This window comes from Pteronotus mesoamericanus, unplaced genomic scaffold, assembly GCF_021234165.1.
Source record: "Pteronotus mesoamericanus isolate MK-2021 breed Mesoamerican mustached bat unplaced genomic scaffold, CSHL_Meso_final scaffold_21, whole genome shotgun sequence".
Lineage (NCBI taxonomy): Eukaryota > Metazoa > Chordata > Mammalia > Chiroptera > Mormoopidae > Pteronotus > Pteronotus mesoamericanus.
In genome coordinates this window covers 12,643,747-12,659,075 of record NW_026555310.1, presented here as the reverse complement: position 1 = coordinate 12,659,075, position 15,329 = coordinate 12,643,747, and the positions used below count along the sequence as shown (strand labels likewise).

At 33.2% G+C, this 15,329-nt stretch overlaps 1 protein-coding gene across 1 annotated transcript in view; it reads left to right on the top strand.

The window, feature by feature from the left end:
- Nucleotides 1-2,847: 2,847 nt before the first annotated feature.
- Nucleotides 2,848-15,329, top strand: part of REDIC1 (regulator of DNA class I crossover intermediates 1) — a 48,552-nt gene continuing 36,070 nt past the window's right edge. Inside the window, exons 1-5 of the mRNA XM_054590885.1 lie at nt 2,848-2,880; nt 7,509-7,647; nt 11,539-11,671; nt 12,095-12,143; nt 15,084-15,199. Of these exons, the coding sequence (XP_054446860.1) occupies nt 7,542-7,647; nt 11,539-11,671; nt 12,095-12,143; nt 15,084-15,199 (404 nt within the window). The 5' untranslated portion in view covers nt 2,848-2,880; nt 7,509-7,541. The remainder of the gene's footprint in view (nt 2,881-7,508; nt 7,648-11,538; nt 11,672-12,094; nt 12,144-15,083; nt 15,200-15,329) is intronic.

The window sequence follows — 15,329 nt, the reverse complement described above, 5'->3', positions numbered from 1 at the left end:
AGGAAGAAATGAAGGCTGTACAAAGTGAAATAAAGGAAAATATACAAGAAACCAACAGTGAAGGTAAGGAAACCAGTACTCAAATCAATGATTTGGAACAAAAGGGAGAAATAAACATTTAACAGGAACAGAATGAAGAAACAAGAATTCAAAAAAATGAGGAGAGGCTTAGGAATGCCTGAGACAACTTTAAACATTCTGACATCTGGATATTAGGGGTGCCAGAAAAAGAAGAGGAAGAGCAAGAAATTGAACACTTATTTGAAAAAATAATGGAGAACTTCCCCAAGGTAGCAAAGGAAATAGATTTCCAGGAAGTCCAGAAAACTCAGAGAGTCCCAAAGACGTTGCACCCAAGGAGCAACACACCAAGGCTCATCATAATTACATTACCCAAGATTAAAGTTGAAGAGAATCTTAAAAGCAGCATGAGAAAAGGAGAATGTTACCTACAAAGGAGTACCCATAAGACTATCAGCTGATTTTTCAAAAGAAATCTTACAGGCAAAAACAGACTGGAAAGAAATATTCAAAGTCATGAAAGGCAAGGACTTATGTCTAAGATTTCTCTATCCAGCAAAGCTATCATTTAGAATGGAAGGGCAGATAAAGTGCTTCTCAGGTAAGGTAAAATTAAAGGAGTTCATCATCACCAAGCCCTTATTATGTGAAAGTTAAAGGATTTTATCTAAGAAAAAGAAGATCAAAACCTTTGAACAGTAAAATGACAGCAAACTCGCAACTATCAACAACTGAACCTAAAAAGCAAAAACTAAGCAAATGACTAAAACAGGGACAGAATCACAGAAATGATCATATGGAGGGTTTTCAGTGGGGAGGGGGAAGAGAGGAATGGGGAAAAAGGTAGAGTGAATAAGAAGCATAACTGGCACAAAATAGACAGGGAGAGGTTAAGAGTAGCATAGGAAATGGAGAGGCCAAAGACCTTATATGTACAGTCCATGGATATGAACTAAGATGCGGGGAATGCAGGAGGATGAGGGGTACAGGGCGGATGGGGGATAAAGTGGAGGAAAATTGAGACAACTGTGATAGTACAATCAATAAGATACACATAAGAATAGAAAAAACGTTTTGTTTAAGAATCTTTTACTTAGAAGTCAGGATCCTTTTTCACTTTCACTGTGGTCTAGTGAGTAGTAGCTTATCTAGCAATTGACTTTGAACCTAATTAAATTTTTTAGGCACATAGTAATCTGGATTATGTAGTGTATAGAATTTAGTGAGAACCCTAAGAATGTCTTGGACAATGGAAATCAGCCTGGAATAAAGTCACTTGATTTATATGTACATGAAGACTGATTTAGACTTTGACATGTTTCTTACCCTACTGAGCTTTATAATGTGGGAACTGCTTATAGAATTGATATTTATTAGTTTTTATAATCTTGATATTTAATATTAATGCTGGGTCTGTCATACGTCTTATATTTCTGAACTTTGAAAAGTCACTCTGCTCTCTATGCCTCAGTTTTATACGTTTTAAAATAATGGAGAATAAACTAAATTCCTAGGTCCATTCTAGACTTAGCATTTGATGAATCAAGTAATTTATTTCCTTTTTTTCCTAAAGTGAATGCCAGTAGTACACTTATGATGTTACATGGGGCTGAATATAACCGATTTTTTGCTCAATGAGCTCAAAATGGTAAATTAAGATGTAACTATTAGGGAATACATTAAAGAACAAGTTCAGTAAGTGTCAGAGTCTAGAGGTATTCAGTAACTGTCATATTTGTGTGGCAAACTAAGATCATTTGGAGAAATGAACAGCTTAACATAGTCACAATTCACATACTTATAAAGCAGTATAATACACTGGTTAAAAACTTTAAAATTAGAGTTTTTGGGTTTGCATCTGGGCTTTACCAGTTAGTAGTGTGGCGGTGTGCAAATTACTTAACCTATCTGTGTCTTAGTTTCTTTATCAGTAAAATGGGGATAAAAATAGAACCTACCTTACAGAGTTGCTGTGAAGATTAAATGAGCTCATGTATGTAAAGTATCTGACATATCCAGAATGGTGTGAGACATTGTACTCATTTGCTAATATTGTTTTTATTTTATTACATAATCTCATACAGCTAAGATGTTCCAGATGTTTTGTACAGGTCTGCTTTTATTTTCATGAATATTTTATAGCATTCTGCTGTTATTAATAGAGCAAATATTTTATAATCATTAAATACTGCACTATCATTGCGATTCAATGCAGTGTTTGGAACAAAGATCTTAGTGTGAAGGACATCCATAATGACTAGCTGTTTTTTTTAAAGAAGATACAAGATTTCAAGTACAAATAGCTGATACAGTAATGTAACTGAGGTTGCTCTAATGATAAACTTAGCATTTTCTTAGATCCTATATATAGATTTTGATTATCTCTCTATTCCCTGTTGACTGTAGTATAATATTAAATACAAAGAAAGGCAAAGAAAATAATAGTATTGATCAAGAGTATTACTATCAGATGAGAATATTTCAGTGATATATTCTTTCCAGTCATCAGTTTCTCTTTGCTTGTTCCGATTTTTATAATTCAGACTTATTTTATGCTTAATTATTTATCATAGGTCTAAACTCTTTTATTCTTGTATTTTCTATTTAAGAAAATTATATGGAGGATTATATACTATAAATATTTAAAAATCATTTTCATATCATTTCTAAGAACTTTTTAGAAAATAATTATCACTATACTTAAAACCTGATAACTACACTTTTCGTTAAAATTTCATCTTCAATTCAGCTGAAGTGACAATTGTTTTAGAGACCATTTCTTTAATTGTTTTTTTTTTTTTTAATCCTTCTCTTTTCAGGACCAGGGTTCTTATCAGGCAGGAAAAGAGAAAGCAAAAGGTAAAGAAAATTTATTTTTATTTGTGTTGTTAGTTTAATGGGAAAAGTGATCTTTTCAAGCATTTTCCCAGGTTTACAGATTCATCTAAGTGAAATTGAAAGATTGTCTTCCTTTAGTCTTCTATCATTGTAGATAGCTTGATTAGCCTTCTGTTTTGTTCAGGCAGAGACGTGAGAATTATTGTTGATTCTTGTCATTCTAGTTCCAAAATATATCGCAGATCTGATCACTTCTCATTTCCTATTAGCACCCTGATTCAAATCACAATCATTTATTGCCTGGAGAACTGTAATGACCTTATAGCCTATATCCTACTTTTTAAAAGTTTTTTGAAAAAATACATTGATTATATTATATAGTGAAGTTGAGCATGTATATACCTTTACAACTAAGCAGTATGTGTCTGAGAGATACTTTCCCACATGTGTACGTGTCCACATGTACAAACTTGTTTGGATCATTGTTGTTAAGTAGCAAACGGAAGGGGAGAGGGAGAGAAAAGAAGAGAGAAAGGAAAAGGGAAGGGGAGGGGGCAGGACAAGGGACCATCCCAGTGTTCTTTAGCAGTAGAATGGTTAAACAAATTGTGGTAAAATTTAGGGAAAACTAAGGAGTGATTACCATGAAAGTAGGATAGTTGGTGACTCAGTGAAATGATACCTCATAAATTTAACTAGTATTTCCTTAATTAATAATGAGGCTGACTGTGTTTTCATTCAGGTTTCTCTTTTGTGATGTTCTTTTCCAAGTATTTTGTCTATTTTTTATTTGGGTTATTTGTCTTCTTATTGTGACTGACTATATATTTAGGACTTCTTTGTCAGTCATATGTGTAGTCTGTGACTTTTATTTTTACTTAATGTCTTTGAAGGAAAGCTCTTAATATAGTTGAAATTACCAGCTTTTTTCTGCTTTATCTTTTATGCCTTTTAGCCCACTCCTCACACAGAGGTTAGTATGATTTTTAAAAAGCACAAATCACAATTTATTATTCCCTTGCTTAAAAGCCTCAATTGCTTTTAGAGAGTAAAATCTGATTTAACCATAGCCTACAAGGATCTGAAGAATCTGCAACTTGCCTGCTTCTCTGACCTTATTTGTTAACACTTGCCCTATTCATTGTATTTCAGGCAAACTTAACTCTTTCTGTTACTTTTTTTCTTTTTGTCTATAACATTCTTCCTGGAGGTATTTACATGTCTGCATTGTCAACAATTGTGTCTCAGCTAAAGTATCTCCTATTAGATTGGCTTTCTCTAATCACTACATTGAAATAGTTTCCCATCCCCTAGTTACTGTCTTGTATTCTCTTTTATTCATCATTCTTTTCATAATCTCATATTTTCTTGTAATTTTTTAAATCTGTTTTCCTCCTCCTGCCATTAAGATATATCAATGAGAAGAGGGATCTTGTTACTTTTTTTCATTATGTATCTCCTGTGCGTAAAACCGTGACTAGCAATACAATAGTCACTCAATAATAAATAGACTATGAATGTAATCTGTCCCCAGACTATATTTTAAAAAATAATTTCACTCTATTTGGATAAGAAAGGGAAAGACAAATGGCCCTTTCCCCAAGTGTTGTTCTCTAGCTATGTCACTTTCCTGTTCTTTGAAAATTTCATATCTTCCTTTGCTTCCTCAAACCTCTTCCGCAATCCTATTCCAAGGATGTCCAACCTTTTGGAGTCTTTGTACAACACTGGAAGAAGAGTTGTCTTGGGCCACACATTAAATACATTGTAACATGTAGTGACAAAAAACCCCCACATAATATTTTAAGTAAATTTACGATTTTGTGTTGGGCTGCTCTCACGACCATCCTGGGCTGCCTGCGGCCCATTGGCAGCAGGTTGGACACCCTCTGCACCTGCTTCATACTCATTAGATGACCTTACCTCATATTTCAGAGGAAATAGAACCTGTTAGATGAAAATTATGTCAATTTCTACCACCTAACACCTAAACCTTCTTATATCTACACCCATCTTTTCTTTCTCCCCTGTAACTATAGAAGTTTTCTTTTGTCAAAGAACGTCTCTCTATTTGTGATCTGAATTCCATTTATTTCTGCTTTTTCAGGGACCTCAGTTACTTCTTCGCTTTCTTGTGTCTTCTACCACTCCCTGTCAACTAGAGGCTTTCTACTGGTATTTCAGTTCTCTCCTATTAAAACAAATAAGTCCTTTCTGGGTTCTTTCCCTTTCTTGGCTGTACTCCTTCACTCTTAACCTCCCATTCGCTTCTCAGTCCACTTTACTAAACAGCACTTGCTAATATCAGAATAGAAGTTCATGTTCCATTTCAAGGATAGTTTTCTATCCAACTTACTTTAGTATGCCATCATCTCCTGCACAGATTTATCATTCCCTTATTTTGTTTTAATGATACAGACTTTATTTAACATTGCACAAAGTGGACAGTCTGCTCTTGGGGAACTGCCCTTTTCCTTCATCTTGAAACAAGCTCTTCCCTTGTTTCCTTTGATACATTTTCCAGATTTTATGTCTGTTTTTGCAGCTGGTCCTGTTAGATAGCTATTTTCATGTTAAAATTTTATTATTTTCTGTAAGTTTTCTAATTATCATTGAAATATTTTATACATATATCTACCAAATGAAAGTTGATAGAAAAATTAAGCCCAACTTTGTCAGGTAAATAAGTTAGCCACATACCTTGCTCTTTCTAGGTATACAAACATTAGAGGCTATCATGATTGCTAGGTATGAGGGTCCAGTCCCTTCAGAAGTGTCCCCTAAAGTAGATAGCCTTTGCGCTGTTTTTCCTTATTCCTGGAATGTTACACGTATTCCCATCCTCTGGCTACCTCTGATACATCCATCTATCTTAGAAATAATTTCTGAAGAAACCTTCCTTTCCCTCTAGCCCTCCTCTGCCTACTCTCACCCCACCTACCCATAGTTTATATATCTTTCCCAGGGATCCTACATCTCCTAATGTACTTGATATTAACATCTTAATTTCAAGACACCATCAATTATTAGAGCCATACTCATTTTTTCAGGGGGAAAATATTTGCATCCTGAAGGTCCTGTCATTTCATTACTGAGCTATATAATGTGATCTTTTTAAAGACATTTAAATCCAGCCCTGACCCATGTGGCTTGGTTGGTTATGGGGATTCCTGGTCAGGGCACATGCCTTTGTTGCAGGTTCTGTCCTGGATGGTGCGCTTAGGAAAGGCAACTGATCTCAGTTTCTCTCCTTGTCTTTCTCCCTTACTTCCCCTCTCTCTAAAATTGAATAAATAAAATCTTAAAAAAAAAAGGACATTTAAATCCCAGTTGGGGCTGCAAATCACTCAAATGAAATATAGACAAATAATTTCATCTATGGTTAATTTTGCGTAATGGCATGACATTTACTTTTTTTGCCTGATAGCTGGCAAGTCTCTTAAACCTTAAAAGTTTAAGGTTGTAAAATATTAACAATATTTTGAAATGTTGATGTGAAAGAGCCTTAACTTCTTGGAAAAGTGATACTTCTTTTGCATTAATTTTTTTTTGCCATCTTGGACTTCTTTTGCTTTTGATTTCTCACATATATAATCATTGTTTATGGCATTGTATTGTGAGTTATTTAATGGAAGAGAAGATATTTTCACAATTTATTTTTCAGTGTCTAATATATAATATGTGCCCAGTAAATGAATTTTAAACAACTACTTTTAAACTTTGTAAGTTAAGGATGTAATCTGAAAGAAAAATAATGAAGCTAAGGAAGAATAATTATAGTTCAAACAACCAAGAAAAATATAAATATTGTATGAAAAATGATAATTATATGGAAGTCTGGTTTTAAAAAATCTGGAATTCATATAGATAAATAACAAAGGGAATTAAATTGGCATTGGCTGCAGATTAGTTCTTACTTGGCTTCTTTTTCTCTTTTCATTTAAGTCGACTTTTTTTTTTTTTTTTAATCCTTACTCCAGGGAGGACATGATTATTGATTTTTAGAGAGAGGGTAAGGGAGAGAGGGAGAGAGAGGGTCAGCAAGGGATGGGGAGAGAGAGGGGGAGAAACATCAATGTGAGAGAAACATTGATTGACTGTCTCTGGTACATGCCCCGACCAGGTATCGAACCTGCACCCTAAGCATGTGCCCTGATTTGGAATTGAACCCCAACCTTTCAGTTTACTGGGTGATGCTCCAACCAACTGAGTCACAGGCTCAGTTGACTTTTAATAGTTCTTAGTTGTTCATATATTTAAGGCTTTTTTTTTTTTATATCTATAGGACAGCATACCTTGAAGAAAAACAAGTTTTTAACCTGTTAGATTTATTCTATCAATTTTTTTAAACTTTCTACATTCATAACATTTTTATGATACCTGGGAATGGCTTTATAAAGTTCTATTTTAAAGGCATTGTATTTAACAAAAGAAACATTATAGCCAGTTGTAAAATTTAGAGTCTTTAGGCAAATTAAAGTCATCATTATTTAATGTAATGTATATGTAAAGATATAACAGCGGTGTCACAAAATTAGAAAAATATCAACTAAATTATTTAATAGCATTATTGCTTTTTGTTATTTATAATCCTGCCTGAAGCCTCATTGTTGTTGCTGCAATAACTTTTTCATTTTTAATTATTTTAGGAATATTTTGAAAAGAAAAGGTTAAAATTAAAAATGAAATCACTGGGAGTTTTATCTCCTGTCAAAAACTCCGCTGTCAGTTTAGACCTCCTTAACCTGTATGTGGTAAATCAGATCTCCTGCCAGAAGAAAATACCTGGTAAGTAAGTCTTTCCAGTAGTATTTTGTTTTGATTCTAATGTGATCATAGCATTGAATTAGTTTGTAATTTTTGAGCTCAAAGGATGTGGAAAGTAAACTAATTTTAAAACTTCGTTGTGTTCTTGAATTAGAAGCCTTGATAATTTTTGTTTAAAATCTTTTGTTGCTTAATCCATTTGTTTTTATTTTTAGGTTATGTGTTATGTAAAATTAATTTTATAAGGTATGGTTATTCTTGTTCATTTGTTTCAGTTATCACGCTGGCTAAGCAGATGGTTACCAAAGTTTAGCTAAAAGACAGGGAATGAGTTTCTTTACTATCTTATGCTATTCAGAGAACTCGTTTGAAGGGAAGAGCAGAAAAGATTTTTGCCTCAGTGATTAGTTTCCTATCTCACAACTTGAATAATTTCTTATACAGTCCTGGGATGTTAACTTTAGTAATCTCATTTCAAAATAAAGTTCATTTTGGCCTGCACTTTGATTCTTCAAGTAAATAAAAGTTTAATCAGAGTATTTTTTAGATTGTTAGCGAGTAATATGAATTCTCAAATATTTTTTTCCATTTCTTAGGTTGCCTTTTTATTTTGTTGATGGTTTCCTTTTCTGTACAGGAGGTTTTTTGTTTGATATAATTCTACTTGTTTATTTTTGCTTTTGTTGACTTTGCTTGGTGCCATGTCCAAAAAAATTATTGCCAAGACTGATGTCCCATAGGTTTTCTTCTAGGAGTTTTATGGTCTTAGGTCTTACTTTGAAGTCTTTAATCCATTTTATGTTGATTGTTTATGTATGATTTAAGGTAGGGTTCTGGTTTCTTTTGGATGTGACTGTCCAGTGATATATTTATTTTTTAAATATTTTTTTCTCTTCCACTTTATTTTCTTTTTTTAAAATTGTTTTATTGTTGACACTGTTACAGATGTCCTCCATTTCCTTCCTGCCTTTTGCCCCTTTACCAAGCCCCATGCCTCCCACCTTCACTACATTGGCGTCTGTCTGTGTTCTTGGGCTTTGCATATATGCATATATGTTCTTTAGCTAAACTCTTCCAATTTCCCCTCCTTACCTCCCTTCTGAGATCTAGCAGTCTCTTGTTCTATGTATCCACGCCTCTGGTTTTATCTTCTTCGTCAGTTTTTGTTTAATAGACTCCACATTATGAGTGAGATAAATGGTACTTGTTTTCTCTGAGTGGCTCATTTCACTTAGCACATAATATTCTCCAAGGTCCATCCATGCTGTAAAAAAGGGTAAGAGTTCCTTCTTTTTCACAGCCTGATAGAATTCCATTGTATAAATGTACCCCAGCTTTTTTAGCCATTCATCTACTATACACAAAGATAAACTCAAAATGGATAAAGGGCTTAAATATAAGTTGGGAAACAATAAATATCCTAGAAGAAAACATAGGCAGTAAAATCTCAGACATCTCTCATAGCAGTATCTTTGCCAATACATCTCCTTGCACAAGGGAAATAAATGAAAAAATAAACAAATGGGACCACATGACACTGATTAGCTTCTGCGCTGTAAAAGAAACTGTCAACCAAATGAAAGACAACCCACGGAATGGGAGAACATATTTGCTAATGATACATCTGACAAGAGGTTAATTTCCAAAATTCATAAAGAGTTTTATATACCTTAACATCCAGTTAAAAAATTGGCAAAGGATTTGAATAGGCACTTCTTCAAAGAGGACATACAGGTGACCCATAGACATGAAAATGCTCAACATCACTAATCATCAGAGACATGCAAATTAAAACCTCAGTGAGCTATTACCTCACAACTGCCAGAATGGTTGTCATTAATAAATCAACAAACAACAAGTGCTGGTGAGCATGTGGAGAAAAGGGGACCCTCATACACTCTTGGTGGGAATGCAGATTGGTACGACCACTGTGGAAAGCAGTATGGGGAACCCTCAGAAAATTAAAAATGGATAAGCCTTTTGATCCAGAGATTTTGCTTTTGGGAATATGTCCTAAGAATCCCTTAACACTAGTCAGAAAGAATATATGCACCCCACATTTCATTCATACATTCAACATATATTTATTGAGTGCCTACCATAAGTTTTATATTGGATGCTGGGAATTGAGCAGAAAGTGATGGGGTCAGGGCATGGTACCCAAATTTATGGAACCTTGGCATAGTCAATGTTTTAAGCTGAAGAAATTTGAGAAGCAGGATGTGCAGGAAGGACTCGCATGTGAGACGTGCTTTCCCTAAATACAGAGGGTCTTTATACCCAAGACCGAGGGACTTAAGAGGAATCTAGATGAACAGGTCTTGCTATTTTCCCCAGTTTACTACGCTTAGCTCATTCCCTTTTTGTCCTATCACTTTTCTCCATGACTTTCCATACTTCTTCAAGTGTAGCATGAAAACACTCAGTTTTAACCACTCCTTTGGGTCTTCTTTGCCATATAAGGTTTTTCTCATAAAATTTATATTGAATAACTTTCTCCTGTTAATCTGTCTTTTGTTACAGGGGCCTCAGCTGAGAATTTAGAGGGGTAGAGGAACAAGATGTTTTCCCCCCCCCTACAAAAACAAAACTATCAATTAAGACTCATGACTGAAAATGACAGAAGTTTTAAATATATATTTATTTAATGTTATAGACTGAATGTTTATATCCCCTCCGCCCCAAGTTTGTATGTTGAAATCCCAATCCCTAGTGTTAAGATATTAGGAAATGGGGTCTTTAGGAAGTGATTAAGTTATGAGGGTGGAGCCCTCATGAATGGAATTGGTGCCCTTATAAAAGAGACTCCACAGAGCTCTTCTGCACCTTTCTCCATGTGAGGACACAGTAAGCAGATGGCTGTTTAGGAATTGGAAGCAGGCCTCATCAGGTAACGAATCTGACAGCACCTTTATGTGGGACTGCTCAGCTTCCAGACTGATAAATTTTTGTGGTGTGTAATTCACCCAGTCTATGGTGTTCTGTTTCAGCAGCCTGAATAGATAAGACTTAACCGAAAGGAAGAGCAGAGGTGCAGCTGGGCCTCAGAGGCTGCTTGAATTAGGGACTGAAATATTATGAAGATTTTCACTTAAGATACTGGCATTATTCTCTCAGACTGTCTTCATCACTGGGGCTTAAAATGTGGCCTTAAAAAACCTAATATTGCTCATCCTTTAGTTTTGCCACCAGGGAAATACTGAGGATTGTTTCTCCGCTTCTGAATTTTTAAATTTCACTGGAATGATGTTGTCTTGCCCTGTTGATGTTGGGTCCCAGCACTGGAACAATTATCTGATACCAGTGGGATTTGATATTATTACTGATTTGTCTTAGGTCAGATGGCAACCCATAAACCAATTATTTTTCCAGAGAAGTAGGGTTTTGTAAGAAGATAGAAAGTCTGTTCTAGAACTCTATAGTCTGCCCATGTATAGGAAGCATTTCTTAGAATGAGAGAGTAGAGGTACTGAACAGATAAAATAGTGATAATTTTTATAAGGAGAGACAAGGCTTCTGCTTCTATCAAGTTTAAAAATCTATTAATAGTGAGGTAGATAGAGTTAATCAAATACAATAAACTGTAAGTGCTATAATAGAGAACATATGTAGTGCTATTGCACTATATAACATAGCACCTCTTATAGCCTGGGGGTCAGGGAAGCCCTGGAGGAAGAAAAAAGTAGAATACAATTAGTAGAGCTACTTTTATGAGGAGTATGTAAGATAAAGAAAAAGATTATTTTAATTACCTGTGATAGTACTGTAATGACTTTTTTAAAGCCTATATAGAACATAGATTGTTTTCGTAAATTTCTAAGATATACATTTATTTAATGAACATGGTATATCGAGCTGTACGTTTAAAAGATTTTATTATCCATTCTTATTTTCAAATATTTTTTGTTATAGAAACTGTGAGAAAACCAATCCACGTGAATATGAATAGAGACATAAAAATGCCCCTAAGAAAGCATGATGTAGAACTTCCAATGTCACCTCCCCGTGTACCATCTAACCTCTGCATTGATGATATAGAAAACAAGTAGGTTTTTATCTAGGTTATATATTATTAGGTATTTAAATTGATCATTATTGACACTGCTTTTTTATTCATTGGAACATGTATGAAGAGCTTATTCTTTTACCTCCAGATTTCATATTGCTGTGTTTTTAAACTACTAAGACCTTTGTCAAATGACCTAATGCTTATACTAAGTGTTTTGTATGCATAGTTTGACTTTCCCTATCATAAAAATGTCTCTCTAATAATAGTGTAATTTTTGTAAAACTCACTACTATTATTGAGTTTTATAAAATAGTAGATCCCGGAATGATTTAATTAGAGTTTCATATGTTTTTTTGTGTATTTGTGTTGAACACTATGAATTTTAAAACATATATAAAGAGATAGTCAATTTTATTGCCGTCTCTGCTTTTAATCTTAACTTTTTATTTTTATTATTAGTATTCACATTAAAAGACTAGGCAGCAATGAAGAACTGGGCCCAGGACAGGTGAGAATTAAAAAAAAATTTATAAGTTATATTAACAATTATAGTGTGCTCCCAAATAATAAATTTTTTTGAATATCAGGGAAAATTAGTTATGCTTTAAAAAAATTTTACAGTCTTTAAAATTATTCTCTGAAAAGTTTTAAGGTAAAGAAACTGTACCATAAAAATATTCTAGTTGATTGCTTATGAGAATCCCCTTAGAGTTCTGGTAATGTAGACTAGACCTGTATGTGCATAACATTTGATTCTACTTGTTACTGACAAATTGCAAAGGGTAATTCATTTGGGGATTCTTGCTTTGGGACCATGTGATCATTGGCAATTTATCTCTTCTAGTATGGTGACCAGATTGTTTTTGTTTTATGTCAAATGGTGATTTTCAGAATTGATGTTGATCCCAAGATGTTTTATTTTGAAGTTTTGCAAATACTTATTTTTTAGCAAGTAATATTTTCATCAACTAGAAAATGCATAGATTGTAATTAAAACCTGAAATTCTAAGGTCCAGTACCAGAAAGGATATTATTATCCTTTCTTTCCTTTGAATTGTCAAAGTTAAATTTCCTCAAAAAGATAATGGCAATAATACTAAAATCTCTTTAACATCTTTTCATCTCAATTTATGAGTTAATAAAATGCAGATTTCCTGTCATTAAGAGATGACAGAAGGAATGGAGCTTTAGGGAGGAGGGAACCAAAGGGGAAAAGGCAGATGGAAAGGAGCTGTTAAGTACATGCTTAGTTGATAACTTCTCTTGTCTCATAGTAAGGCCTGTCAATTAAAAAAAAAATAAAAAATATTAGTTGTGAATTGCTACAGATGTAGCCAAGTTAGGAGATAAATTAAGTATAATAATTCCTCTTAGGACAAAAACTTAATTCTCTGCACAGTAGAAGATTATAAATCCAAAAACTAGAATGTTCTTTAAAAAATCTTTGAAATCACCCTTTTATAAAATTGCTGATAGTAAAATTGAAAGTAGTTCAGTGTGTTTTACGACAGTTGATGGTTGTGATCACAGTAAATGACCAGTTGGTGATGTCATTGTAGCCAAGTAGGCATGATATGGAAAAGGGCCTAAATAGCAATACATAATTTCAGGAGGTCATAGTAGCCTGTTAAAGTGTGAGTTGTGATGGCTTGATTCTTTTTATGATTTGACAAATGAGAACTGGTTAAATGCACGTTAATTAAAACTGTACAACTATATTTATGTAGGTAGAGATGTGTAGTGCTAAAATGTTGTTTAATCATTATATTCTCTAGAGTAAAAATGGTAAAAGCATCAACATTCTAAAATGCTGAAATATATTAGCCATAAAAATAACAAAACATGATCTTTTACTAATTTAATATAGAGTTAAAAAATAAAGTTGTTAATGGTTCTAATACTAATGTAAAATGGTAGTGAGGAAGTGGTTATATAAACACTATGTCTTGTTAACAGGAATATTTAGTTTTGAAGTCTTTCATTTTTAGCACACACTGGGTTTTTTGGCCATATTTTTGTATTTATTTAAAAATTTATAATTTATAAATTCATAATTAAACAAATGGTAGGTATATATTATGGTATATTGTAGCTATATGTAATGGTAGGATTCAGTTTTATAAGAGTATTTATAAAAGTATGTTTTCTGTTTTTCAGAGAAGGGAAAATGAATTATTATATTTCAGTGATATGTGCTAGCCTTATTAAAGACCCAATAATTTTTGGATGATGGAATGAAAAACTAATTACCCATTCAATTTGTATAATGCTTTAAAAGAGTAAAACTTGCACCCTAGATCAGCTTATAACTCATTTTTGCTCTATTAAATAGTTTATAGAATGGAGAATGAAACTCCTTGTAATCAGTACTTAAATAACCTACTTATAGATTCTGGTTTGTGATTATTTCCAGAGGGGTAATAATGTTATAATTAATATGGCAGAAGAGAGAGAAGAGAGGGTAATGTCTAAAGCATATTATGGAAGTAATAGCTTATTTGGAGGGATTTCAAGAAAAGTGAGACGTAGTAACATTAAATTATAAAATACAAAAGAAAATGAGTTGAAAAAACAGGTTAGAAGAAAAAGTGATGTGGGGCTCACTTGTCTCTAGAGAAGTGCTATTGAGCCAATATATAATCTCTTTTTCTTTTGATTGTGTGTTTCTCACTTCAAGGGATGATTTCCCCTCTGAACTTCTGTCATCTCTGAGACTGTAATAACTTATGAGACTTTATTTCCAGGTCTCCCTAACTTTAGATCTTTTTTTTAAAAAAAGACTTTGAATAACTCTTTTTTGTCTCCTCTTTTTCTTTTCTTTTTCCTCCATGTCTACCATTGATTGTTTTTGGAACTCTCATTTCTTTGTTTTGTAGTTTATAAATAAAATATACTACAGATATAAATTATTTCTGGAGAGATTAGTGTCAGACCAACATACTCAATATCTTACATTTATATGGTACCTTCCACATTAAAAAATGTATTATCTCATTTGCTTTTCACAACAATTTTCACACATTTCCCCGTTAACTCAATGATACTGACATTCAGAAAGATTAAAGTAGCAGTCTGTAAAATTAGTAAGTGAAAGAACTTAGATAAGTACAGCTGTTTCTTTGGGAGAAATTTATTTTCTATTAGAGAAGTTTAATTTCCTCAAGATCCTGATATTCTGAGTATTTTTCTTTATCCTTTTTTGGTTTTCTAACTTCCAAAAAAAAATGGTTACCTCACCATAGTATCACTAACTGTTATGCAAATACTGATATTGCTTTCATTGTTAGAACAGTGTTAATTTTGTTTTTAATAAGAACACAGTTATTTTAATAAAAATACATTTTTTTCCAATATAGATGTCCACTTAAATGGCATTTTATAGTAAATAATTTTAATTGTGCATATGAACATTCACCATTTTGTCAGATTTTTCCTTTCTATTTTTCAGCTCAGTAATGTTAATTATTCTAATTCCTTGGTTTCCAAATTAAATGAAAGTCAAGATGCTCTCAGTCCATCATATAAAACAGCACAATTTGGAACATTATTTGAAAGACTAAACAGGTGAGCAAAGTTATGGAAGGAAATAAGCTTCTTTCTTTCAATTAGTAATTTGCTTTTAATGGTCACAAATATTTTTAGTTAGAAATGCAACAGACCTAAGTAATACTAGTAGGAAAAAACCCCCTAGAAG